The sequence below is a fragment of the Ovis canadensis genome, chromosome 25, assembly GCF_042477335.2.
Source record: "Ovis canadensis isolate MfBH-ARS-UI-01 breed Bighorn chromosome 25, ARS-UI_OviCan_v2, whole genome shotgun sequence".
NCBI lineage: Eukaryota > Metazoa > Chordata > Mammalia > Artiodactyla > Bovidae > Ovis > Ovis canadensis.
The window spans coordinates 60,474,087-60,499,911 of record NC_091269.1 but is presented as its reverse complement, the minus strand read 5'-3'; the positions used below and the strand labels follow the sequence as shown (position 1 = coordinate 60,499,911).

The 25,825-nt window shown below is 45.5% G+C and overlaps 2 protein-coding genes across 6 annotated transcripts in view; one reads left to right on the top strand and one right to left on the bottom strand.

Moving 5' to 3' along the window:
• The window catches only part of LRRC18 (leucine rich repeat containing 18), a 49,432-nt gene extending 40,372 nt beyond the window's left edge, over window positions 1-9,060 (top strand). The window contains exons 2-3 of one of the 3 annotated variants that reach the window (XM_069572502.1): window positions 4,587-5,444; window positions 8,509-9,060. In XM_069572502.1, the coding sequence (XP_069428603.1) occupies window positions 4,681-5,444; window positions 8,509-8,530 (786 nt within the window). In that variant the 5' untranslated portion in view covers window positions 4,587-4,680 and the 3' untranslated portion in view covers window positions 8,531-9,060. Of the gene's footprint in view, window positions 1-1,802; window positions 5,445-8,508 lie in introns of those variants that run through there. The other 2 variants (XM_069572504.1, XM_069572503.1) reach the window with 2 other exon arrangements.
• The window catches only part of WDFY4 (WDFY family member 4), a 265,680-nt gene that overhangs the window by 51,848 nt on the left and 188,007 nt on the right, over window positions 1-25,825 (bottom strand). For all 3 annotated transcript variants that reach the window (XM_069572500.1, XM_069572499.1, XM_069572501.1), the window contains 4 exons: window positions 25,265-25,413; window positions 21,520-21,640; window positions 18,275-18,360; window positions 16,743-16,805 (listed from right to left, as the gene is read on the bottom strand). In XM_069572500.1, the coding sequence (XP_069428601.1) occupies window positions 16,743-16,805; window positions 18,275-18,360; window positions 21,520-21,640; window positions 25,265-25,413 (419 nt within the window). The remainder of the gene's footprint in view (window positions 1-16,742; window positions 16,806-18,274; window positions 18,361-21,519; window positions 21,641-25,264; window positions 25,414-25,825) is intronic.

Sequence of the window (25,825 nt, the reverse complement as noted above, 5' to 3'; positions counted from 1 at the left end):
AGGGACTCTGGGGAGTCTTCTCCAACACCACAGTTCAAAAGCATCAATTCTTCGGTGCTCAGCTTTCTTTATAGTCCAACTTTCACATCCATGCATGACTACTGGAAAAACCATAGCCTTGACGAGACGGACCTTTGTTGACAAAGTAACGTCTTTGTTTTTTAATATGCTGTCTGTTGCTGCTGCTGCTGCTAAGTCACTTCAGTCATGTCCGACTCTGTGTGACCCCATAGACGGCAGCCCACCAGGCTCCCCCATCCCTGGGATTCTCCAGGCAAGAACGCTGGAGTGGTTTGCCATTTCCCTCTCCAATGCATGAAACTGAAAGTGAAGTCGCTCAGTCGTGTCCGACTCTTAGTGACCCCATGGACTGCAGCCTACCAGGCTCCTCCATCCATAGGATTTTCCAGGCAAGAGTACTGGAGTGGGGTGCCATTGCCTTCTCCAGATATGGTGTCTAGGTTGGTCATAACTTTTCTTCCAAGGAGTGAGCGTCTTTTAATTTCATGGCTGCAGTCACCATCTGCAGTGACTTTGGAGCCCAGAAAAATAAAGTCTGACACTGTTTCCATTGTTTCCCCATCTATTTGCCATGAACTGATGGGACCAGATGCCATGATCTTAGTTTTCTGAATGTTGAGCTTTAAGCCAACTTTTTCACTCTCCTCTTTCACTTTCATCAAGAGGCTCTTTAGTTCTTCTTCGCTTTCTGCCATAAGGGTGGTGTCATCTGCATATCTGAGGTTATTAATATTTCTCCCGGCAATCTTGATTCCAGCTTGTGCTTCATCCAGTCCAGCATTTCTTATGATGTACTCTGCATATAAGTTAAATAAGCAGGGTGACAATATATAGCCTTGACGTACTCCTTTCCTGATTCGGAACCAGTCTGTTCCATGCCCAGATCTAATTGTTGCTTCTTGACCTCCATACAGATTTCTCAGGAGGCAGGTCAGGTGGTCTGGTATTCCCATCTCTTTCAGAATTTTCCACAGTTTGTTGTGATTCACACAGTCAAAGGCAAAACATTGGGGCATGAAAAAAAATCAGACTTCCCAGTCAGGCTGAGAATGGGAAGTAGATTATGCCAGAAATAGTCTATTGAGGTTTTTTTTTTTTTTAATTTAAATTTACCTGCAATAAAGTCAGTATACGGTTTTTTTGTATCTACTTCTCTGAGCTCTAACACATGCAGCTTCATGTAACCGCCACCAGAGTCTGGGTATAGGCAGCTCCAGCAGTCTAGAAAACTCACCTGTGCTGGTCTGCTGTCAAACCTTCCCCATCCCCAGTCCCTGGCAACCAACCACCAATCTGGTTTCTGCACCTATGGTTGTGATGTTTCCAGAAAGCTATATAAATGGTCTCATTCATTATGTAGACTTTTAAGACTGTCTTCTTTTACTTAGCAGGATGGTTCTGAGAATCATCCAAGTTGTTGCATGTATCAGTAGACTTGTTCTCTTTATGCTCAATAGTACCGATTATAAGGATAAGCCACAACTTCTCCATCCATGCACTGAAAGACCTTCAGATTTTTTGTTTCCCTTTGGGACAGACGTGAATAGAGCAATTATAAACACAAGTTTTCATGGGAACCTGAGTTTTTGGCTTTGGTGGGTAGGGGTTTAGTATTTAGTTGGGGAAATGCTGGGTCATATAATAAGTGTATGGTTACTTTTATCAGAAAGTGCCAAACTGTTTTTTTCGTGGTGATATTACCATTTTGAATCCCCATCAGCAATATGTGAGCATTCTCGTTGCTCCACACCGTCACCAAATCTTTGTATTATCGGTTTTTATGTTTGTTTGTTTCTGTTTTAGGCGTTTTAGTAACTGTGCAGTGGTATCTGACTGTGATTTTCATCTACATTTTCCCTAGTGACTAATGACGCTGAGCAATGCTTTGGGGTTTTGTGGCTTATTAACCATCCATACAACTTCTATAGTGAAATGTTTCATTAAATCTCTCGGGCATTAAAAAAAATTGTATTGTTATTTTCTTATTGCTGACCTTGAGTTCTTTATAAATTCTGGATGCCAGTTCTTTGATGGATATGGGGTTTTGTTTGTCTTTCAGAGCAAGGATTTCAAATTTTGTTGAAGTCCAAATTGTCAATATTTCCTTTTATGGGTTATACTTTTGCCAAATTCAAAGTCATGAAAAGTTTCACTCCACTTTTCCTTTAGTCTTTGCATAGTAAGTTTATTTCCCCATTCTTTTAGTTTAACTTACTTTTGTTTATTTAAACTGAGATGGCATATAACTGAATCTTTTATTTTATAATCCACCTGATTGCTCTGGAGATTAAAATATACATACTTATCTTTCTATAGCTTACTGAGAATTAAATTTTACTATTTCCAAAACAACTTAAAAATCTTACCTACCATCTAGGTCTCATTAACTTCTCCCATTATGTTGTAGTCGGCATATGTATCCCATCTACATACACTGACAGTTAAAGTTTTTGCTTTCAGCCATCACTTGTGTTTTAAAAATTGTAAAAGGATAAAAAACACAGCCTATTACATTTATCAGACATTTATCATTTCCATTGCTCTTCCCTTATTCTCAAAGCTCAAGCTTCTCTCTAGTTTCTCTTTCATCTAAAGATTCCTTTATTTTTCATTCATCTGAGATTATCTATTTCGCCTTCATTCATAAAGGATGTCTTCATTAACGGTCTGTTTGACAGTTCTTTTTCTCAACATTATTTAGAAAATGTTTTTTCCAGTTACCTCTGGCCTCCACAGTTTCTAGTGAGAAGCCTGTAATAATTCATATTGCTATTTCCCAGTAGGCAACATGTTGTTTTTTTCTTTTTAATTTTGAGTAGTTTGGTTCTGTCTGAATGTGGATTTCCTCCCGGGAAGAGGCAATGGCAACCCACTCCAATGTCCTTGCCTGGGAAATCGCATGGACAGTGGAGCCTGGTGGGCTACAGCTTGTGGGGCCACAAACAGTCAGTCACGACTGAGCAACCGAGCATGCATGCCCTCCGTGTGTTGCACAAACACAGCTCCCAATCAAGGGCCTGGATGATGAAGCAGGGAAAGTGCAGAGCACCTCCCCACCCATCCCTGCAGGGAAATGGAGGCAGCGCCTTTGTCTCCTGACAGCATGCTTCTCAGGGGGAACTTGATCCAGAATAGAAAATCAGCAAGCAAGAGACACCAAGTTGTAGAAAAGAAAAGAGCTTCTAGAATAGGCAGGCCAGTTGCATCCTCTTCCTAACTGTAGATCTTCCTCACTCCTGAGCCTCAGTCTTCTTCTCTTTATAATGGGGCTAAGCCTATGGATCTTACTTGATTGTTGAGAATTAAAATTAGTATGTGCAAAGGTCCTGACAATAATATGTAAGAGTTAACATAAATCAGGCTTTTCCTATGTACCAGGCACTGGTGTAGCACTTTGGAGTTTAATTTATACTCCATACTTCCCTGGTGGCTCAGACGGTAAACCGTCTGTCTACAGTGTGGGAGACCTGGGTTCCATCCCTGGGTTGGGAAGATCCCCTGGGAAAGGAAATGGCAATCCACTCCAGTACTATTGCCTGGAAAATCCCATGGACAGAGGAGCCTGGTAGGCTACAGTCCATGAGGTCATGAAAAGTCGGACACAACTGAGCGACTTTACTTTCACTTTCAAGAGTTCTTAAAGGGGGCTGTTTTCACAAATGAGGAAACTGAGGCACCGAAATTTAAGAACCTTCTTTGTGGTAGGACTGGACTTCTAAGCAAGTCTTCTGAGGCTAGAATCACTGTCACTCTGTGTATGCTACTTTCCTGATGGAGGCAGTCCTAACTGTGCGGCCGTCCTAACTGTCCTAGCGGTCCTGGCTGTGGCAGCCCTATCGCATCTGTTGGTGCAGAGGTGTCCACAGTTGAATCACAGTGTGAAGGACGTGAGGGGCAGAAGACAAGGGGGTTGGAGGTGCAAAAAGGCAGCATGGCCTTCTGCTCTTCCAGGCTCCACCCTGCCCCTCTCCTCTGTGCTCATGGGCATGGTGAATACACATTCTGCTACTTGGGGGCTTTTCTGTGCCACTTTTATCACACTGCAATTATGGGAGCAGTGACTAGCTCCTCTGGGTCCACAAGGTGAAGAGAGATGTAATATGTAAGTCATTATTAACTCCTCCCACCTTATTGCCTTATATCAAGGCTATATTGCTTCTGAGAACTCAGCAGTCCCACCCTAGGGATTCATAGGATAACTCTAAGAAAAGACTAGATTTATATGAGGATTGGGGAAAGGGCACATATCCAAGACATTACTCTGCCCCCAACACTCACCCAGAAGCGGGTGTATGTAATAATCCAGGGAATGGCATAGCCAGAGGGGCACCGAACATCCTTCAAGCCAACCTTGAACCTCCCATTCTACATCTGGGAGCACGAGGTGTGAGGGGGGCATTCAATTTGCTGAAGGTCTTCGGCTAGGTTCCTTCTACTAATGGCCTAATTTCTCTCCACTCTCCTCTTTCTCTCCTTTTAAACCATTAGAAGTAAAGCATTATGATTTGGGGGCAGTCCAGTATCCTCACAGCATCTGACTGGACATTTTTTTCTCTTTTTACCAGAGTCTATCTTCTAGCAATTGCATGAGATATTTCCTCTAACTGAACACCAGTCGATCAGAACAACATATCAAACACACTCCTTTTCTAAAAGAACATGGCCAAGGGAGCGAAGGGCCCCAAGGGCAAAAAGATCACCCTCGCCGTGGCCAAGAACTGCATCAAGATCACATTTGATGGAAAGAAACGCCTTGACTTGAGCAAGATGGGAATTACCACCTTTCCCAAGTGTATTTTGCGACTCACGGATGTGGACGAGCTCGACCTCAGCCGGAATTTGATCAAGAAGATCCCTGATGCCATCTCCAAGTTCCAGAACCTGCGGTGGCTGGACCTGCACAGCAACTACATTGACAGGCTCCCCGAGACCATTGGCCAGATGACCTCCCTTCTCTATCTCAACGTCAGCAACAACAGGCTGACCACCAACGGGCTGCCCGTGGAGCTCAATCAACTCAAGAATATCCGCACTGTGAACTTAGGCCTGAACCATCTGGACAGCGTGCCCACCACACTGGGCGCTCTGAAGGAGCTCCATGAGGTGGGGCTCCATGACAACCTGCTGAGTAACGTTCCCAACAGCATCTCCAAGCTCCCCAAGCTGAAAAAGCTCAACACAAAGCGAAACCCCTTTCCCAAGGCAGAGTCATCGGATATGTTCATGGATTCCATCAAGAGGCTGGACAATCTATATCTGGTGGAAGAGAAGGATCTGTGTGGGACTTGCCTGAGAAAATGCCAGCAGGCCCGGGACAAGCTGAACAAAATCAAGAGCATGGCCACGGCGGCACCAAGAAAGGCCATCTTTTCCACTTTGGTTTCGCCCAACTCCATGGCCAAGGAATCCCAGGAAGATTGGAGGTGACCTGGGACCCTGACCCTAAGGCAGGAAGGGAAAAGGGAGGGGGAGGGGAGGTGACAGTGGGCTGCATCCTCAGAAAACAGGGACTCTGCCATCACCGCAATAGCTTCTCCAGTCAAGCCCATAAAATACCTTTCCCTACCTCCTTGGCTTGTGATTTTGTTGATCAAAGGGCTTTTCGTTCTTTGCCATTTCATACACTTCTGTCTTCTCTCCATGCACACACCCACACATACAGGCACAGTAAATCTGGAAAGAGCCATCCATCTCATTCTTGCCCCAGACCTCTCTTGCCTACAGCCTGTGGCCAGGCAGCTGACACAATCTTGCCTCATTATCACAGGTTTCAGGATCAACTACCAGTTCCCCAGTGTGGAGCTTTTTCTACTGGAATGCTTTGGGCCAGGGCTTCAAAAGTCAGGCATCTCTAAGCATTGGTTGGTAGCAGGGAAGATGGACGTTTAGTCTTGGGGAGGAGACAAAACTGGGCCACAGAGTTGGGCAGATATTATCATTAAGTATTTGCATTAACATTTTGCGCTCAAAGCCATCCTATTCTTTTCTCTTTTCTACATTTGCATAATTTGCTCTAGTAGCTTTTAGACTAAACCAGCAAGCCCTTGACCAGTCTGTGAATGAATGAGGTTCACTCCCATCTAATTATGTGCAATGCTTTTCCATACCTTCATGGAATAAGGAAAGGATGGGTGCAAATATGGGTTGCTGCAGTCAATAGATAAATACCTTACTAGGCACTGTGCTAGTGAGTGCAGGGACTGTGCTGCGGGGGAAAGCCTGTCCTGCCCTTTGCAACCTGTAGGAAAGGCAGGTAGAAAGAAGACAGGGCATGATTTCATTGTTTGAGGAAGCTAAGAGATCAGAGCCTAGCGGTATGCAGGCACAGAGAAAAGACGAAGTTTCTGCAGTTGGACAGATCTGGGCCCAGGGAAGCTTTGCTTTTTGCGTGCTACCTCCCTGGGCATTTTACTTAGCTTTGGCTCCTTCGTCTGCAAAGTGGAAATAACACCAGCCCAGCTCCCAGGGTTGTCATGCGTCTCAAGCAGATAGCTCACAAGAGTGAGTACTCAGTATAAGTCAGTTCTCTCTAAGAACTAGAGCTCAGTGCATCTCACAGCTGAGATTCTGCTTTGGACAGTGCATTGAGTCACTCTAGATCTGCTCGCAGAACTCACAATAGCTGAGGACTTTCTCTGTGCCACTCACTGACACTTTTACACTGCCTAAAAGAAAGGGATCAAGGAAGATAACTTTAGAAAAGTTTGTTGTTTTAAATCAAGGGTTTCCTGTGCTGGCAGCAAGTTTTGTAGTCATCAGCGGAAAAGCACTGAGAGATATTAATAGATATCAATTAGTTTGTTATGACTAACGTATTTCTTTTTCATGTTATATATACCATAGCAGACAGCATATTTCACTTCTTCACGCCTCACTGCTTATTTTCCTTAGAAATGCTTGACTATACTATTATACTTCTAAAAATCTCTGAAGATACAGATTCAAAATTCCCTTTCTAGTTTTTCTTATTAAATGTTGTCTATTATAAAAGTAACAGTACCACAGCATAGGTTTAAATAGAGCAGCTTAAAGTATCCACAGCTCTACAGTGTAAGTCAGCTATAATATTGACAGATTTCCTTACTAGTTATCTTTCTGTGTATATTTTCTGCATAGTTAAAATAATAACATTCACATCATTTTTATCTTTCTTTGAAACACATGTGGCTGCATGGTCTTAATAACCCTAATTTAAAACATCTGCAAGACAGTCAAGCATAGATATACATGACTAAGTTCTTGTTGGACATTTAGGTCATTTCCCAAATCGTTTTGTGGTAAAGCCTGTATGATTAAAATCTTTAAAATATTTTGCATTATTTCCTTGATATAGCTTCATTATTGCACATATTGTACTAAAGCGTATGTTTTTAAAACAATTTTTGATATATGCTACTAAGCGGCTTACAGAGTTTGCACCCATTTAGCAATCTACCAGTAATATATTAGAGAACTCATTTCATTGCATCCTTGTGAGTCCTGAATGTCACCCTTTATATCTTCTTCTTCAGTTAAAGTCCAAAATGATTTCTGAGAATCCCTTCTGCTCGTGAGTAGAGGACACGTGACTGTGGAATGAATAGCGAGATGTCATGGCTTAGGCCCAGGAGACCCCACTAGAATGTCAGGCCTCGAGCACGTTCCTACGTAGCCTCCTGCTAGTTCAGCTCTCTCTCACCCAGGAAGTACAGAAGCCATGCGAGGGCATTCGATCCAGACAAGAAGTGATGGCTGGTTGTGTGGCTGCTGCCCGTTTCCATTCCTCCCACTTGGGACACTTTTCCTTTAGAATCAGTGAGCTAAGGAGACAGATCTGCCTGCTCCCCTGCAAAGGGTCTTAGTCTGGAACACAGATTTCTCCTTTACCCCTTCTCCTGCTCTGTTGTGACAATTTGCCCCACTGTGCTTGGTTTGCGAAATCTCTCTCTAGCACCTCTCCTGGGTTTACCTCCAACTGACACCTTTTGCCATCTTTGGTTTCCAGGTGCTTTATGCTACTTTTGTGCTTATAGCCGTGTCTCAGGAAGGGGTTTCAAGTGTGTTGAGTGTCACCAGGATTGAGAAATAAAGCGGCAGGGGCCTTGGATATGCCTCAGGATACATTCACCTTAGACCTCCAGTTCATCAGGAAACCCTGGCAATATTATGAGTGAAGTTGGGAGATAGAGCTCAGTTATGAAGCTTCTACATTTTATTCCTGTTTCTGTCAGGGAAAGGTTTAAAGCTGATGCTTCCTCATGCCCTAAAATACCACAGTCACCTTTACTTCCTAGAGAGTGTATTAGGCCCCAAAATACTTGATAGGAAAACCACAGGGGTTTCTCTTTTCTTCAAACAGAACAAAACCCTCATTCCTGCTAACCCAGTAACCACCCTCTCTGAAAGCCAGGCATGACCTAGGTGACCTTTGTGTGACCTCTGCCCTTGCTGTGTCTTTCCTCCGTGATTTGGAGTAATTGCCTTGGCCTCTTGTGTCTTCATCCCCAGGATACGCTCAACATCACCCTAGAGTAGCTTATGGCAAAAACTTGAAGACTAACCGTCTAACGAGAGTAAACAGCTCTGAAGAAGAAAAGCCCTCAGTTAGGAGAAGAGAGAGAGAGTGGCAAGGGGAACATTCCGGAAGCCAGGCTCTCCAGTGCTGGCCAAACCACTGACTTGTTTTTTAAATTAATTTTGCTTCTCTTGCGTTAGATTACCTGTGTGTGAAAATGACTTTGGGAAATACTTGGTGTGTGGTTTCTTTTTAATGTATATAGAGGAAATATTTAAGAAAATGATAGATATAAATTATAGACAATTAAAGATTTAAAAGAAGACTTTAAGACTTAAAATATTTATGGACTTTATACTTCACTTTAACTGGTAAGATCCCAACACCAATTGCTTCTGATAATTAAGTATGTATAATGTAATACCACATGCAACTAAAATCTGTACAAAGAATTTATACCAAAAAACCGCAAGAATACTATAGGTAAATCAATGCAGAATTTTAACAGATCTTTCAGTAATGCAGAGGTAGGCAGGAAAAATAAACAGAAATGTACAACAGAGAGAAAAATAGGAAACAAAAACTGAAATTTGGCAGACCTAACACGCTGAAGCCGAAGCTCCAGTACTCTGGCCACCTCATGCAAAGAGTTGACTCATTGGAAAAGACTCTGATGCTGGGAGGGATTGGGGGCAGGAGGAGAAGGGGACGACCGAGGATGAGATGGCTGGATGGCATCACTGACTCGATGGACGTGAGTCTGAGTGAACTCTGGGAGTTGGTGATGGACAGGGAGGCCTGGCGTGCTGCAATTCATGGGGTCGCAAAGGGTCGGACACGACTGAGCGACTGAACTGAACTGAACATCTTAATAATTACATTAAATGTCAATTTCTTCATTTGTAACAGCTGCAAACTAGAAACAACCATGTTTCCCTCAATAGGCAAGTGGTTAAACCAGCTCTGGTTATGAAGCATCTACATTTTCTTCCTCTTTCCTTTCTGCCAGGGAAAGGTTTACTCCACATCATGGAATACTACTCAGCGATAAAAGGAGCACGCGACATACACAAAGCTTGGTGGGTCTCAGTGGCATTAATCTGAGTTTAAAAAAAAAGGGCCAGTTCCACAGGTCACATACTCTACGATTCCATTTATACAAAATTCTCTAAATGACAAAATGGTAGAGATGGAAAACAGACCAGCGGTTGCCAGGGGCTAAGGATGATGTCGGGTACTGGAGGGTGGGCATCGTCATGAAGGGCAGCATAAGAGACGCCTCTGTGTAGATTCTGGTAACCACCACCGTCAACATCCACAATTACTCATATGATAAAATGACAAAGAGCTATGCGAGCATACTGTACTAATGTCAGTATGTTCCTGATGTTGAAACTGTACTAGAGTTCATAAGATTTAACCATTGGGGGGATTTAAGTGAAGGCTGCATAGGGTCTCTCTGTATTACTTTTGCAACTTCCTGTGAGTCTACAGCTCTTTTAAAATAAAAACATTTTAAAGACCATGTACACACTGCTATATTTAAAACAGATAGCCAACAGAGACCTACTGTTCAGCACGGGGAGCTCTGCTCCATGCTGCGTTCCAGTCTGGATGGGAGGGGCTTTGGGGGAGGATGGATTCAGGGGTATGGATGGCTGGGTTCCTTCACTGTTCACCCGAAGCTACCACAACATGGTTTATCAGCTATAGTGAAGTCGCTCAGTCGTGTCCGACTCTGTGACCCCGTGGACTGTAGCCCACCAGGCTCCTCCGTCCATGGGATTCTCCAGGCAAGAATACTGGAGACGGTTGCCATTTCCTTCTCCAGGGGATCTTCCCGACCAAGGGATGGAATCTGGGTCTCCTGCATTGCAGGCAGATGCTTTACCCTCTGAGCCACCAGGGAAGCCCCCAGATATTATTGGTATTAAAAAACAAACAAAAAATCTTATCGCCTATATGAAGTGATAAACAGATCTTTCTGTATCTGCCAAGTGCTAACTTATGAGTAACTATGGCAAGCTTAAAGTTCCTCAACCACCCCAAAGAGTTAACCATCCCAAAGAGTTAAGGCATTTTAGGGGAAAAAGCACCTTAACTTCAGATCACTGGACTAATGTGAAATTATCCATGTTGATCTTATCCTTGGATATTCCTGAGAAAGATGTTAAAATAATAAAAAGACAATGAATGGCTTCTTGATCTGCGCTCCAGATTTTCTGGTGCTGGTTAGGCACAAACAGCAAATGGGGCGGGGGGACCATGAGTCCCCAAGTGTTCCTTTCACAATTCTGGACTTTGATATCCCTGTCCACCACCCCATGTGAGCAGCTGAGCTGGTGAAGCTGGCTGGAGAAAGGGGCCGGGCTCGGTGCAGAGAGAACTCCAGTTAGACCTCTGCCTCTAAAGAGGTCTGAGGTCATGGATAAGGACAGGGCTTCCCAGGTGGCAGGAGTGGCAAAGAGCCGGCCTGCCACTGCAGGAGACACACAGGACCTGGGTTTGATCCTTGAGTCAGGAAGATCCCCAGGAGGAGGGCATGGCAACCCACTCCAGTATTCTTGCCTGGAGAACCCCACAGACAGAGGAGCCTGGCGGGCTGTGGTCCATAGGGTCGCAAAGAGTCGGACATGACTGAAGCATCTTAGCATGCATGCATGCTCAGATAAGAGTACAGCTAGGAGGAAATGTGTCAATAAAGACAAGGAACAACGCAAATGGGGCCCAAACAAGGTTGGAGCAGGACCCTGGCAGAGCTCACCGCTGGGCACCGGACTCCACTGCCCACTGCCTATTGAGCCACCTTGTGAGAAGCTCCACGGTGCCAGGGCGTTGGCTGTCCCCCGTGGTGTTTAGCTCACCTCTGGTTCTAGTGGTTCTGCTCGAACCCCAGGGTCTGAGCTGTGCAGCCCCTGCTACTGCCCTCCTAGGGCTGTGCTTCGCCAACACGCCCACGGAGCACGTTTCTCCATTCAGTGATGGGGCTGACGCTCTCTTTATCAAAGTAACCGCGCACGTCACAGACTCAGCCTCCCAGCTGGTCATCAGCGACAACCTCCGGAGAGCAGGGACTGAAGAGGCAGGAATGGGGAGATGGAGTGCTTGAAATTTAGCCTCCATGCGGCTAACAGTGATGCCCTGATTATCACGGAAGATCCTCTTCTTATGGGGATTTACAGCTTCTTAGGTTTGGTTTTCTAAGTTCTTTTCCTTTCATTATGTTTCAAAGATATTCTACGAAGGAAACTCATTCATTAAAGGAAATCTATACAGGACACTACTTACTTAACTGTAGAACTTCGTGCCAAAAAATGAATTTCATCCTAACCATTACATTTAAGTTAGCTATAAAATTGAGAAAACCTTTCAGAACGTACGAATACAGTAAGGCCCCTAATACAAGCCCCGCCTTACAACCAAGAATTTCCTCCCGCCTAGGGACACTTTTGTCTGAATGATGTGGCAAGTGAATATTTCAGACCTTGGGGACCATGGCCGTGGAAGGATGCCTCTAGCTCATTCAAAGATGTGTGTAGTGTGCAACAGAAATTTGAGAAAGAGTAAGAGCCGGATAGGCATCTGGGCCTTGTATTTCTCTGAGCTTTGTAAACTCTGAGCTCAATCAACAGGAGCTGAGATCACCAGAAAGGAATGGAACTGGGCCAGGTCATGTTAGCATCCCAAAGAAATGTCTGTACAGAAAGAAGTCCAAATGTTAGGGCTGTATTTTTCAGTGAATCAATATAGAAAATTATATTTTCCAGTGCTTTTTGTTCATTTTTTTATAAACAAGGGAATTAACTTCTTTGTTATCCGTGACCCTATTTATCAGTGCGAAAGGAAAGTATGTTCCAGAAAAAAAGATGTCCTTCACACCATCTGTTTCTTATTATCTGTCACTGGGAAATGTTGCAGCCTAGCACAGCTGCTTGGGTTTTCTTAGTTTCAGGACAGTTAGAGAAGCTAGATCACTTTGGGTACCTGATATCATATCTATGTTTTTGTCCTTTAAACGAGTTTAGGGGTAATTCGTAAAGGATCATTATACCCCATATTTTGTTTTGAAACTATTTCCAGCCCTTTGCGGAAGGGTGCAGATACCTTTAAATATAAAGATGTGTGTTTCTTCACATGTCAATTTCCTACTAGCTTCCCTTTCCCTGTAACTTCAGCTATTCTCACATCTGCCCACAGCCTGCTTGTGTTTAACATCATGGAGCTTTCCGGCCATCAGACACATGTCCAGGGGGTCCAGTTGGCTTTATGTTGGAAACTCCTGTATGCTGGCAGAGCCTTGGCCCCTGCAGATGTCTGATTATGCCACCATGCTGCCTTCAGAACGGTCTACTCTTGTACAATGGGGAGACATAGATGGATTATGGATCCCAGGCTACCCTAGGTTTTGCAGGTTGGCCAAAAAGTTCATTTGGGTTTTTTGCACCATCTTAAGGAAAAACTTGAACGAATGTTTTGGCCAATACAATATTTTCCATTTGGGATCCAGGTCTGCAGACCCTCCTTGGAATTCAGAAATGGAGGCAGCCATTGTCACTGAAATTCCAGGCAAAATTCTGGTACCCAAAAGATCTGGTTTCCTATACATGGGAGATGGTCTCTAGAGAGCATATATCCAAAGCATATATCCAAGCCAGTTTTGAAGAGCTGGGGGTTGAAGATATAAAAACCTATAGGATAGCCAAGCATCCTGGACGAGGTGGAAACCCACAGAATGGACCATGCACCTCTTTCAGAGAAGAGAAGCTCACACTCACTAAAGCGTCCACAGTACAGCCAGGCATTTTCAAAGACTCAGTGTGGAGACTGGGCATTATCCTTGGTAATCCAAATAAAAAATGGCCAAGTCCATTCCAGGCATAAGGCAATGGCTAGCCATAGCTTTCTAAGGCTGGGGGCCACCACTTCCTTCCCATCTGAAACTCATGAAAGCACCCTTTGGCTGTAGGAGAAGGGCTGGGAAAGACTCAAAAGAGTTGAGAACACAGATGCCTGTATTTAATCAATTGCTCTGTACACACGCCCAAAATGCACAGCAGTTGATTCTAAAGCTAAGCAAAGGAATTACAATTTATCGAACACTTCCTATGAGCCCAAATCAGGTTGATCCTTAAGCCCATGGCTGGCCTTAGCAGCATGGCCTCACCATGTACCCCATCTGTTTGGGTGGTCCCAGAGCCTTGGACCCGCTCTCCAGCTTCCTCATTTTGTCAAAGTTCGTCTTCCATGAGCTTAGGTATGTATCTCTCCAGAGCATCTCTGCCTTGAATTTCAAAGCTTATATCCAACAACCTGAATGACATCTCCACCTGGATAGCTGACAGGCATCTCAAAATTAACACATCCGAAACTGAGCCCCTGATAGCTACTACTTCCCCAAAGTAGCTCTTCCTTTGTCTTCCCCATTTCATCTTCCAGTTGCTCAAGCCCCAGTGCCTGGTCTTATCCTTAAGCACTTTCTCTCATATACATATTAGCCACCCACAATCGACTTGTCAACAAGTCCCACCAGATGTACCTTCAATCAGGTCCAAATATGTCCAAAGTCTGAGCACTTCACACCCACCCCAATCCAAGCCATCACCATCTCTCTCTTTTTTAAAATTTATTTATTTTAACCGGAAGCTAATTATTTTACAATAATGTAATGGTTTTGCCATACACTGACATGAATCCACCATGGGTGTACACGTGTTCCCCATCCTGAAACCCCCTCCCACCTCCCTCTCCATCCCATCCCTCAGGGTCCTCCCAGTGCACCAGCCCTGAGCACCCTGTCTCATGCATTGAACCTGGACTGGCGATCTGTTTCACGTATGATAATACACATGTTTCAATGCTATTCTCTCAAATCATCCCACCTTCGCCCTCTCCCACAGAGTCCAAAAGACTTCTATACATCTGTGTCTCTTTTGCTATCTCACATATAGGGTTATCGTTACCATCTTTCTAAATTCCATATATATGCCTTAATATACTGTATTGGTGTTTTTCTTTCTGGCTTATTTCACTCTGTATATTATGGTTTCATCCCCCTCATTAGAACTGATTCAAATGTATTCTTTTTAATGGCTGAGTAATACTCCATTGTGTATATGTACCACAGCTTTCTTATCCATTAATCTGCTGATGGACATCTAGGTTGTTTCCATGTCCTGGCTATTATAAACAGTGCTGCGATGAACATTGGGGTACACGTGTCTCTTTCAATTCTGGTTTCCTCGGTGTGTATGCCCAGCAGTGGGATTGCTGGGTCATAAGGCAGTTCTATTTCCAGTTTTTTAAGGAATCCCCACACTGTTCTCCATAGTGGCTGTACTAGTTTGCATTCCCACCAACAGTGTAAGAGGGCTCCCTTTTCTTCACACCCTCTCTAGCATTTATTGTTTATAGACTTTGGATCACAGCCATTCTGACTGGTGTGAAATGTTACCTCATTGTGGTTTTGATTTGCATTTCTCTGATAATGAGTGATGTTGAGCATCTTTCCATGTGTTTGTTAGCCATCTGTATGTCTTCTTTGGAAAAATGTCTGTTAGGTTCTTTGGCCCATTTTTTGATTGGGTCATTTATTTTTCTGGAATTGAGCTGCGGAGTTGCTTGTACATTTTTGAGATTAATTCTTTGTCAGTTGCTTCGTTTGCTATTATTTTCTCCCATTCTGAAGGCGGTCTTTTCACCTTGCTTATAGTTTCCTTCATTGTGCAAAAGCTTTTAAGTTTAATTAGGTCCCATTTGTTTACTTTTGCTTTTATTTCCGTTACTCTGGGAGGTGGGTCTTAGAGGATCCTGCTGTGATTTATGTCAGAAAGCGTTTGCCTATGTTTTCCTCTAGGAGTTTTATGGTTTCTGGTCTTACACTTAGATCTTTAATCCATTTTGAGTTTATTTTTGTGTATGGCATCACCATCTCTTATCTGCATTACTACAAGAGTTTCCTAACCAATCTTTCAGCTTCTGCCTTTGACCTACTGTGTTCTGTTCTCAACAGAGCAGACAAAATGAGTCTTTGAAAATATAAGTTAGGCCACAAGATCCCGCCAATGCTTCCCATTTACTCAGAGTGAAAGCTGACACCATTAGCGTGACCCCCAAGGCTTACATGAGCTCTCTCACCTCTCCCATCTCTGTTCCCACCGACTCTGCACCCCAACCACTGTGGCCCCAGCCAAGCCCATTTCACCACCCTTGAGGTCCTTGCTCAGCTCTTCCTTTGGCCTACAATGTTTTCTTCAGCTATCTGAATAACTTGTCTCCCCACTTCATTCAAATCTTAATTCAAATACTAACTTTCTTGAAGAGGGCTTTCCCTATCCTCCTAAGATTTCAAATCCTCCTATGCTTTCAAAACCAACTAGTTTTTATACATGTCACTCTCTAATATGCTTTATATTTCACTCATTTTGCTTTCTTTCTCATAAGAATGTAAACACAATAAATGGGGAGGTGTTGAGTATTTTCCATGTTCTCTGTCAAGCAACAGGCACCAGACGTAACAAGCCATGGATACATAATTGTGAATGACTCGGCGGCACCCATTCCACAGTCATTATAAATATTCTGAACACAGCTCCCCTCGGCCCGAAGCTTACATAATCCCAGAGAAAACCAGCAGCCACCATCCTTTTCCTATTCCCCTTCCTAACTGAAATAGAAGCAGCTACCAGTCCAGCACTGGCTTCCAGAGAATGTGGTGCTTGTAAAGCAGGGCCTGGGGAGGGGGCTGTGAGCATTTAAAGATGCTCCATCTCATAGTGTCTGATTCGCATGCCACCATGCATTTATGTATTTGCCTTCTGAGATTTCAGAGTCTTGGATAGAAAGGACAGAGCTGGGACTGCTCACACCCCAACACGCAGCCCTGACGCCGAGGTCGGGCCCAGGTTGACACTTCTATGGGCAACCTGCCTACACCTACTGTAGGCGGAGGGCAGCTTCCTGGGCAACCTGCCCACACCCACCACAGGCGGAGGGCAGCTTCCTGCAGCTGTGGTTTGAACAAGCCACAGAGCACCTGGGACCTCAAGTCTCTGGAAGTTTCACTGGCAGAGGGAACCACAGGAGGATGCAGGTTGCACGGGGAAGGGAGCGTGAAAAATTAAGTGGCAGGCAGACCTGCCTTTAGGAGGATCAGGAAAATAAAGAAAATCAGAGCAAGGCCAGCACCTTGCCCAGAGTGCACGGCTGGCCTCCTCCCTGTATCTGTTACCTTAGATTGAGTGTGTCCTCCGTGAAGCCTTTTCCTTTCAAGCTGGGTTGGAAAGAGCAGAAACTAGACAAAAAGGGAAAGGATTATTCCATCAGCAGAGTCAGAACCCTTCCACCACCAGGAAAACATTCTCGGAAGCAGGCTAGAGATCAGGGTCATTCTTGCCCTTCCAGTGAACCCCGTCTGTCCCCAGATCTGGGTGTGCCTCCGAGGCACCCCACTGGCACCCTCTGCCATTAGATGCTCTGGCCTAAATAACAGCAATGATAACGATAGAACAATAGCTGCAATCAAAATTACGTGTTTTAGAGACCTCTTCTGGGCTGGGCACAGGCATTTCCATTGCCGATTTCAGCCACCACTGCAGTACTCCAGGGACAGATGCCATCTTGCTTTAATGCTCCTTGAACAAGGGTGGGGCATGGTTGGTACCGTCCACTGCCTGAGCTACGGATGTAGAAGACTTCTAGCTCAACTGTGCAAAGCTTCGTGCAGGACACAGAATCATAAGGGAACCTGAACGTGAGGTTCAGCGCTGCCTGTCTACTTCTTCAGTTTGGTTTGAAATGGAACTTGAAGGTGTTTTAGGAGGGGATATAACAGCAGTTCTTGGAAGAGCCTCAAAGGGAGAATCATAGTCAATGGAGATGTGCCCAGAGCTGGCTCAGATGGCTTCTCTGCAAGAGTTGTTTTCTCCACTCTGGCCCTGTCCTTGGGACCCAGCAGCTGGTCCTGGTGCCAGTGATAGGCCAGGGCCAGCAGGAAGATAAGGCTAAAATCTCTGAGCACAAAATGGCCTGGAACACGCAGGCCAGGGATGTCAAATCTCACCTCAGGACTTTTAGCCCCAAGTGGAGCTGAATATGACCGCTCCTCTATTAACCCAGCTTCTACGTCACCTGTTCATGGCTAGGAATCTGCCTTTTGACCCCTTCTGGATTCTTTGCACATTCACATATCTCTAACTTTAATAATATAAATATAAAATTTAAGATCTAGCTTAAATTTCTTAGATTGATTAATCTCTTTGGAGAACGTTCAGTTAAACCAAGACAGTAAGCTTCTCTCTTTAAGAAAAAAAAGCTATTCTGTGCAGAAGTGGGAAATCAGTTGTTAGGAACTCTTTCCAATGAAATATGAAGTCAGAACAACTAAAACTGGCAACTGGGATCAAAAAGAAAGATTAAGCCAAAAAAATTACTTGGAAAAATTAAAAAATAAGGCCAGAAAATTCTGGAAGATGCATTAACTATGTTGCGTCTGCACACTTTTTTCCCCTTCCTTCAGTTTTTACTGGCCCAAATTACTTCAGTTCATGAAATGGAGCCTGTTTCCCAGGATTGAGAGAAGGAGCTTTTATGGTTTTCTCTTTACTCTGTTCCATAACTCAAGAGTTCTGCAGGTAAGTTCTTTCTCGAGTCTAACCTAAATCCTGCTCACTGTGGGTGGAGAACAATCTCCTGAGAACAAAGCTATTCTTCTGCTGTTGGTTCATGATCAGTTTCCTTAGCAAAGGATTTTTAAACTCTTACCTTTTGAAGACCTTACTCCGATCACTGTTGTGGAAGACAAGAAACTTGGAATATCCGTTTTGGAAAAAGATCTCCAGGGCGATGTCCTGTAAAGAGAAACCCCTTTTACTGCTCTGAGGTTTCCTAGGATGGATGGAGACCTCCCTCCCCCGCCCCCTGCTCCCCTGCTCCACAGCCGACGCGACAGAGCCGTGGTGTGGGCCATCTGGGACTCTATGTCAGGTGTGGAAGGATTTCAGTCTAAAATGGACCCAGAGACTCGAAAGGGCAAATCTCAGGCATGTGTCCTCTGGAAAACAGAACTTCAGAACTGAGAGACCGATTTCCCGTAGATGCTTAATTGATGGAAAATGGAGACTTACCTCCGAAGTAATGAACATCCACCAAGAATCTCTCCCGCCCACAAACCAACAAACTTATTGCTTGGACTCTGAGTAAACACACCCACCTTGTACTCTTTGCCAGTAGACAGATACAGCCAATCTCAAACCCTCAACCCATTAGCCTGTAGCTCACAAAAGCCTGCCTTTCCTCAGTGGTTATTCCCCTGTTATCTTTGAATCAACTCAATTTCCGGTAAATTCAAGTTTGCCTCAGTTACCTCTATATTTAGATTGACAAAGGCAGCCCTTCCTAGTTAGTCCTTCCAACCTCCTACAGGGGATAAGAAGACTTTGGTAACAGTGATGAATTGGAGTCTTCACAGAGTAAGTAGGCGGGCAGGAGATCTCAGAGTTCCTTTGACTGAAGAAGGAAACAAGAGCCCAACTCACAGGAAAAGCGAGGAAGGGACAAAGAGAGAAAAGTGCCCACTGACATCTTCAGATACTTCTGATCCTGAGTCAAGGGTTTCACTTCCGGAACCGAAGGATCATCTTACCAGAAACACTAGGGGAGCAGGCTGAGTGAGTGGATGCAAGCCTTAATCCGGGCAGCATCCCACGCTGACCTGCAGACTTGAGGCACAGGGGTTTTGCCACATCCACTTTGCTGAGCCATTTTGACGTGGCCACACTGACATAGCAATGTCACTCCAAGGGTATTTTGCTAACACCTAACTGAACCTGCCTGCCTTCCTTTTTCCTTTCTTAGACTTGGAATAGTAAGCCCACATATAGGATGAAGCTCAGGGATGAGGTGGGGTCAGGGAGAGAATACTCAGTGCTTGAGGAAGGGCCTGGGAGAAGTGAGGTCCGAGCATGGAGGGGGAGAGAGGGAGGGTGAGGGTCAGACTCAGAGACAGCCTGCTGCTTCCAGCGGCAGTCAGGCCCTGCCCCTTCCTGGCTGGAGGCGAGTTCTCAACGACCAGGTCTTTAGACTTCCGAGCAGAGCGAAAGTATCTGTAATGATAGTGCGGCACCCTTCTCCTCTGCAGATGTACAAAAGAGCCTCAGGTTTTTTCCCTACATACAGAAGTATAAATAATGTGCAAATAGATGATGAGCACAGAATCTATGGAGCCCATGACTTGCCCCAGCAACCTCGAGTGCCCAGGCTCTGACTTCCTCCTGGGAGAATCTAGGGGGCAAATGGGGGCCTTGCACATGAAGCTCCCCCACCCCCACCTGGACATGCTCACACCCCCTCCCACTCTGGTTTCCACCACTGTCATGCTAACCAACCATCTGGAAACAATCGCTTTGTACTGGGGAGAAAGACACTCACTTACTGATACCTAGTTGCTACTATGTATAACATGTAAATAGACATACGATTACTAAAAAAAATAATTTTTGAGTACTTGCTATATGCTCAAAATGTGCTAAGTGCTATATTATGTAACAGTGGAAAAGACAAGAGGTGGTGGCCTGTTCGCTGGAAAGAAATGGAAGCCCAGAGGTGCCCAACTGTGCAGAGCCATGCTCAGGACTGGGCCCACGCTGGCCCTGTCAGAACCATCAGCTCAGGGCCTCCTCCACCCACCCCTTTCTGGCTCACTCTCTGAGAAGAGCACTGAGGGCTGGCAAAATGAGAACCAATGCTTTGTGGGCAAAAGCAGCAGAGAAGGAAGGAGAGGGAAAGAGCCAGTCAGAGCCAGCAGCTTGCCAGATCCTTGTCTGTGGGGGCAGCTGATCCTCCCTAGAATGAGTCCCTCTGAAAGGCTCCCTTGAGCTTCCGCTTCAGAGAATAATAATAACATAAATAACAATGAGGCCTCCACCAGGAGGGTCGCAAGACAAAGAAGTTTACAAAAGAAAGGTAACTTATTCTGTTCCAGAGGCCAAGCACTGTTTTGTTGGCCTATGCAGAATAGAGACCCTGCAGAGAGAATGGGGGAAGGGGCCTGGGCCCCTCCCTTCCCATAAGGTGGTCCCCATCTCTTCCTCTGCGGGTGTTGGGAGGCCCTTGGGCACAGCTGCAGCTTTGCTATTGGAGAGGCTGGACTGTTGAGGGCAAGATGTGTTTGAGGCCAGCGGGAACTCCAGAGCTGTTCCTCCCTTTGCCACTGAGGTGATGCTTCTAAACCAGATGGTGTGCCTCCAAGGTAGGGCGTGAGAAGTATTTGGTTGTGACTCAGTGACAACAGAACCCTGCCACTGGAAGGAGTCCGCTCTGTTTAGCAGCCAGATGAGCCCTTGAATACACCAGACAAGGTTCTGGGTCCTGCTTGGAGGGGACAATCAGGAGATCTCTGAATCACTTGGCCCAGGAAATGACGGAGCTTGAAGGTAGATGAAGATTTGAGGAGGGCAGAGGGTAGAGGCAGTGGCCTGAGAGGTGTCCCTGTGGTCTGAACAGGGGAGACAGGCACTCAACTCTCAGTCGTCAGCTCCGCCATCAGGCAATGGAGCTGCCTGTCCTGTATTCCTGAGTCTCCAGGCAGCTCTGGGGCATGTCAAAGGGAAAATAAAGCAAAGAGGCTGGATCCTAAGTGACATGGTAAGAGGGAGAAGGGCTCAGTGGCCAAATGGCAGGGACTGGGGAGAGGGTGAAGCAGACGGCAGAACTCTGTCCCAGCCAGGGGACCAGCCCAACACAAGCAGGGGGAACTCACAGGTGTCCCAAAGGGCCCTGGGCTGGGCCTGGGTGAAGGGGTCAAGAAAGTGTGCCCCTCCCGTTCAGACGGGGCCTCGATGGCACCCGAACCGCCATCAGGTCTTAGGGTTAGGGTTAGGGAAGGGATGGTCCTTCCTCCGGCCCCTCCCAGTCTCACCTGCAGGGAAGGGATGGTCCTTCCTCCGGGCCCCTCCCAGTCTCACCTGCAGGGAAGGGATGGTCCTTCCTCCGGCCCCTCCCAGTCTCACCTGCAGGAGGAAACGCGCCTGCCGGAGCTCCCTAAGATCACCGTAGCTGTGGCGCTGGCACGAGTAATGGTCAGAGGACCTGTCTTTGCTGCACATGTTGAAGATGAATGGGTCACTAATGCTGGAAAGGAAGCAATATGTGCAGTGAGAGGGTGCCCAGTGGGGGCTTGCTCACCTGCCTGAACCTGCGTTTCTGGAACACATCGGGGGATGGGCCAGCACCCACTTACCTGATAACCCCTGTCTGTGTCAGCCCTGCGCTGAGGAGTAATATGGGACATTGGCTTAACCAGAGCGGGGGACACGAGGCCCAGGGATCACCTTCAGGACAGACAGTGATGCAGGGTGCAGAGCGTAAGTGTGAGAAGTCTCTCTGGGTATTGGGGTCAGAAATGGCTTGGTGATGCAGTGGGGGAAAAGTGAAAGAGATGTGTAGTTAGGTATGGACAGATTTCAAGTTCCCGAAGCATGACACAGAAAGATGAAGAGCCTCCACTGAACAGTCCCTGTTTAACATGGTTTCGGACAACATGGCCATAGGGTAACTTTTAATGTGATGTTCTTAACTAGGGAAATCACAGGACACTAAATGCTAATCATGATATTGATTGACTGGGCCTTTGGTAATAGCAGTGGATTTCAGATTAAAACATACTTTGATTTGTCCCACATTTGTACGGGAAAAATCCAATTACCAGTTTATACCTGGAATTTGCACCCAAATCATCTGCTAGATCGCAAACTCTTTATCAGACTCAGCCCTCATCTGACTGAGCTGTGTATCTGTGGAGTCTACCCCAGTGCTTGTATAAGACAGACTTTCAATAAGTATTTGTTGAATGAAATTAAACAGAGAGCTGATGCCTTAAAATTGCTGACTAAAAGCACCGATCATAAAAAGCCAGTTCGATGGTTTGGATTCCCACCAAATGAATCAAACGCTACATCTTGTGAGCCTGGCCACCACTGTTATGGGTTGACTTGTGTCCCCCAGAAGATGTAGGTTGACGTCGTAATCCCCAGTACCTCAGAATGTAACTTTACTTAGAAATAGGTAAATAGCAGAGGTAATGAAGTGAGGTCATGAAGATAGATCCCAATCTAGTAAGCTGCTGCTGCTGCTGCTGAGTTGCTTCAGTCGTGATCCACTCTGTGCGACCCCATAGACAGCAGCCCACCAGGCTCCCCCGTCCCTGGGACTCTCCAGGCAAGAACACTGGAGTGGGTTGCCATGTCCTTCTGGTATTCCCTAATAAAAGGGACACTTAGACACGGAGACAGACACACACAGGGAGAAGATGGCCGTGTGATTGGGGAGATGCATCTGCAAGCCTTGGACCAGAAGAGGAGAGGAAGGATCCTCCCCTAAAGCTGTAGAAGGAGCCCCGCCCTGCTGTCACCTTGATTTCAGACTTCTAGCTTCCAGAATTGAAGGATAATAAATTTCTCTTTTTTAAGAAGCCACCCAGTTTTTGATACTTTGTACAACAGCCCAGAAAACTGGTTACACAGAAAACACAGTTACCCTATTCAGCCAAGAAGGAATCTCCCTCAAAGCAAAATATAACCTTCTAGAAAGGGTCTTGCTTTCTGAGGAAAGTTACAGAGTACCTGAGTCCAATAACTACTGGAGTATTGGCAGTGTTCTTGAGTTTTATTTGGGATGTTTTTATGGTACATCAGGGAGTCTCTTTCAAGGTCTATGGCTCAACTATACTCAAATTGATGGCAGTCTTTTAGAGAAGCATTTCAGAGTTGACTTAGCTTTATTTTTAACTGGCTTATTTATGTATCTTCCTTGGTCTCCATTGTCAAAATAAGACTTAATCTCCATTGATCTCACATGAGCTAGTGGCCCATCTCTGAGAACCACATCTCCACAAGTGTCAGCATTTTCTTCAGGCAGCAGACAAGGGCTGAGAGAGGAAGCACTGCCTGGCTAACAACCCTTCTCTGAAGCATGGTGACTACAATTGCCTATGCAATCCTAAGGTAGTTAACTATTCTCACTACTCTCCGACTTACATTCTAGAAAAGCACATTTCCAGACTTGAGTACACCCAGCCTAACAACTGGGTTTCTATTAAAAGTGCAGCTATAGTCAATTGGATCATGATTACATGCACGTCATAAACACAATCTAGCTAATCAATAAGATCTTATCCAACACTAACCAGAGGTGGAGAGTGAAGCGATGGATTATGCGAGTCATTTCATGTGCACTCCATGCATATAGGTGGAGTAGAAAGCTTTCATCAGCTCTCAGAAAGGCGAGTCTGCAGACCCATTGTCCATATTCATCAGTATCAATAAAACATGAGCAATAAAATGAGATGAGTGTGCCAAGTATTAATTATGTGCCTGCCTTGAAAAAGCATAGAAGATTCACTGCATTCGGTGAACATTTGATATGGATAAAAGATGGAAGTTAGCAGAGAGAAGAAGGCCAAGCATTTTAAAACAAACCTAAATCAAAGGAGGGTGGGCTGACATCTATCCTTCCACAATCCTTAAATTCTTACTTCTTCACATAGGCTGGAAATAATATGACACCTAAAATTCTTGCTTATCAGCAGGTAAGACTGGTTCCTCTATCAATAGTCTCAAATAGTGGTTCTCAAAGTGTGGTCCCAGACCAGTAGCATGAGCATTAGCTGCAAATTTGGTAAAATCTCAGGCCCTAGCCCAGATCTACCAGCTTAGAAGCTGGGATGGTGGGTCCCAGAAGTCTGTTCTATCAAGCCCTCCAGGGGAGTCAATGTAATTTAGCTTGAGAGCCACTGAGCTAAGAGGTTATCTTGTCATCACTTGAGCCTTGGATAACTAGAAAAGAAACTGGCATCTAAATTTCTTCACAAGTGATGAAAACATACAACTGACAATAACTAGCAAAAGTGCAAACACAATCAATTTGGTTTTGAATGGCAGTACTTCATAAACACTAGAGAATTATTCAATAAGGGCTGATTGAACCCAAGTACACCAACTATCAATACATTTGGTCCTAGAGAAGAACCTCAGAATTTCCTGCCAAAGATCTCCAGTATTAGTCGGTATAAAAATGACTCCAAATTTCTACCCAAATCTCACTCATCCTTCAAGACCCAAACCTTAGCTCCCTTCTCCAAGTAGCTGTCCCTCCCCATACCAGCCACATATCATCTCCCCAAGTGGGAACCCGGAAGAGGCCTCGCATAACATGTATTTTGCCGCTTGATGATAGTGTGCTCCAAACTCCTTCCAAAAGAACCTGGATATGCTGCTGATTGCATTATGGGCCTTGCAGGCATAAAGAGGCAGTGCCTGATGTCTTGCATAAGGATGAACAAGCAAGAAGTTGTTGACCCAGTTATACATATATATACATTATTTTTCAGCAGTATTTAACACAAAATTGTAAATCAACTATACTCCAATTTAAAAAAAAGTTGTTGAATAAGTACGCTGATGGGACTGGATTGTATTATCCAAACAACCTAAAGCGCGATCCCTCTTGTCCTGTGGTGCATTTCACAGCAGGAGAGCCCGAGGAGCTGCTGTCTGGTTAACGGCTCCAGGTTTTAGCTTTGGGGAATCCTAGTCACGGATGCCTGTGCCTTAAGGTTCTTCTGTTTTATCTCATGGCTCAGTTTCAGGCCCAAACCCGAGCCCATAGAAAGAACAAGGTGGGAGGCGTAGGCGTGGGGTGGCTGAGAAGGCAGCTTGGGGTTAGGGCAGAATCTGCCAGGGTCGGAGGGGCACTCACTTGGACAAGCAGTGGCGGGTGCAGTAGACGTCGCCCACGGGAGAGAGCGTGAAATTCTCGCAGATGTAGAAGTGCTGCTGGCCGAAGAGCAGGAGCCCTTCGCAGACCAGGTGGCCCTGCACGACGACGAGGGAGTACTTCTGCGTCACCTGCGGGGAGAGGGTGCCAGAGTCAGGCCGTGCGTGAGGGAGACGCACCCAGCTTCTTGAGGAGGGCAGGAGGGCGGTGTCTGGTCGCCCGCTGCGCACTGGGAAGTGAAGGTAGCACCCTGAAAATGACGGAGCTGCTGCCCCCCAGCTGCACTGCTCTGCACTAAGTGGGATTTCTACACCCAACACCCTGCTTCATTATTTCACCTACCCAAGGCCACCGCATCGCACCGAGGCATGTGGATGGGTGTTTATTGCTCTTTGAACATGTTGACATTTTTCCTCTCACTTTAAGCTCCTCTACAACCATGCAAAACACTCCTCGGTAAACAATGAGGAAAGTTTTTGAGGCCTGAGGCATGACTCAGTTACAGACATGAAGAAACATGTCAAGAAAACAGCTGGAAGGTGA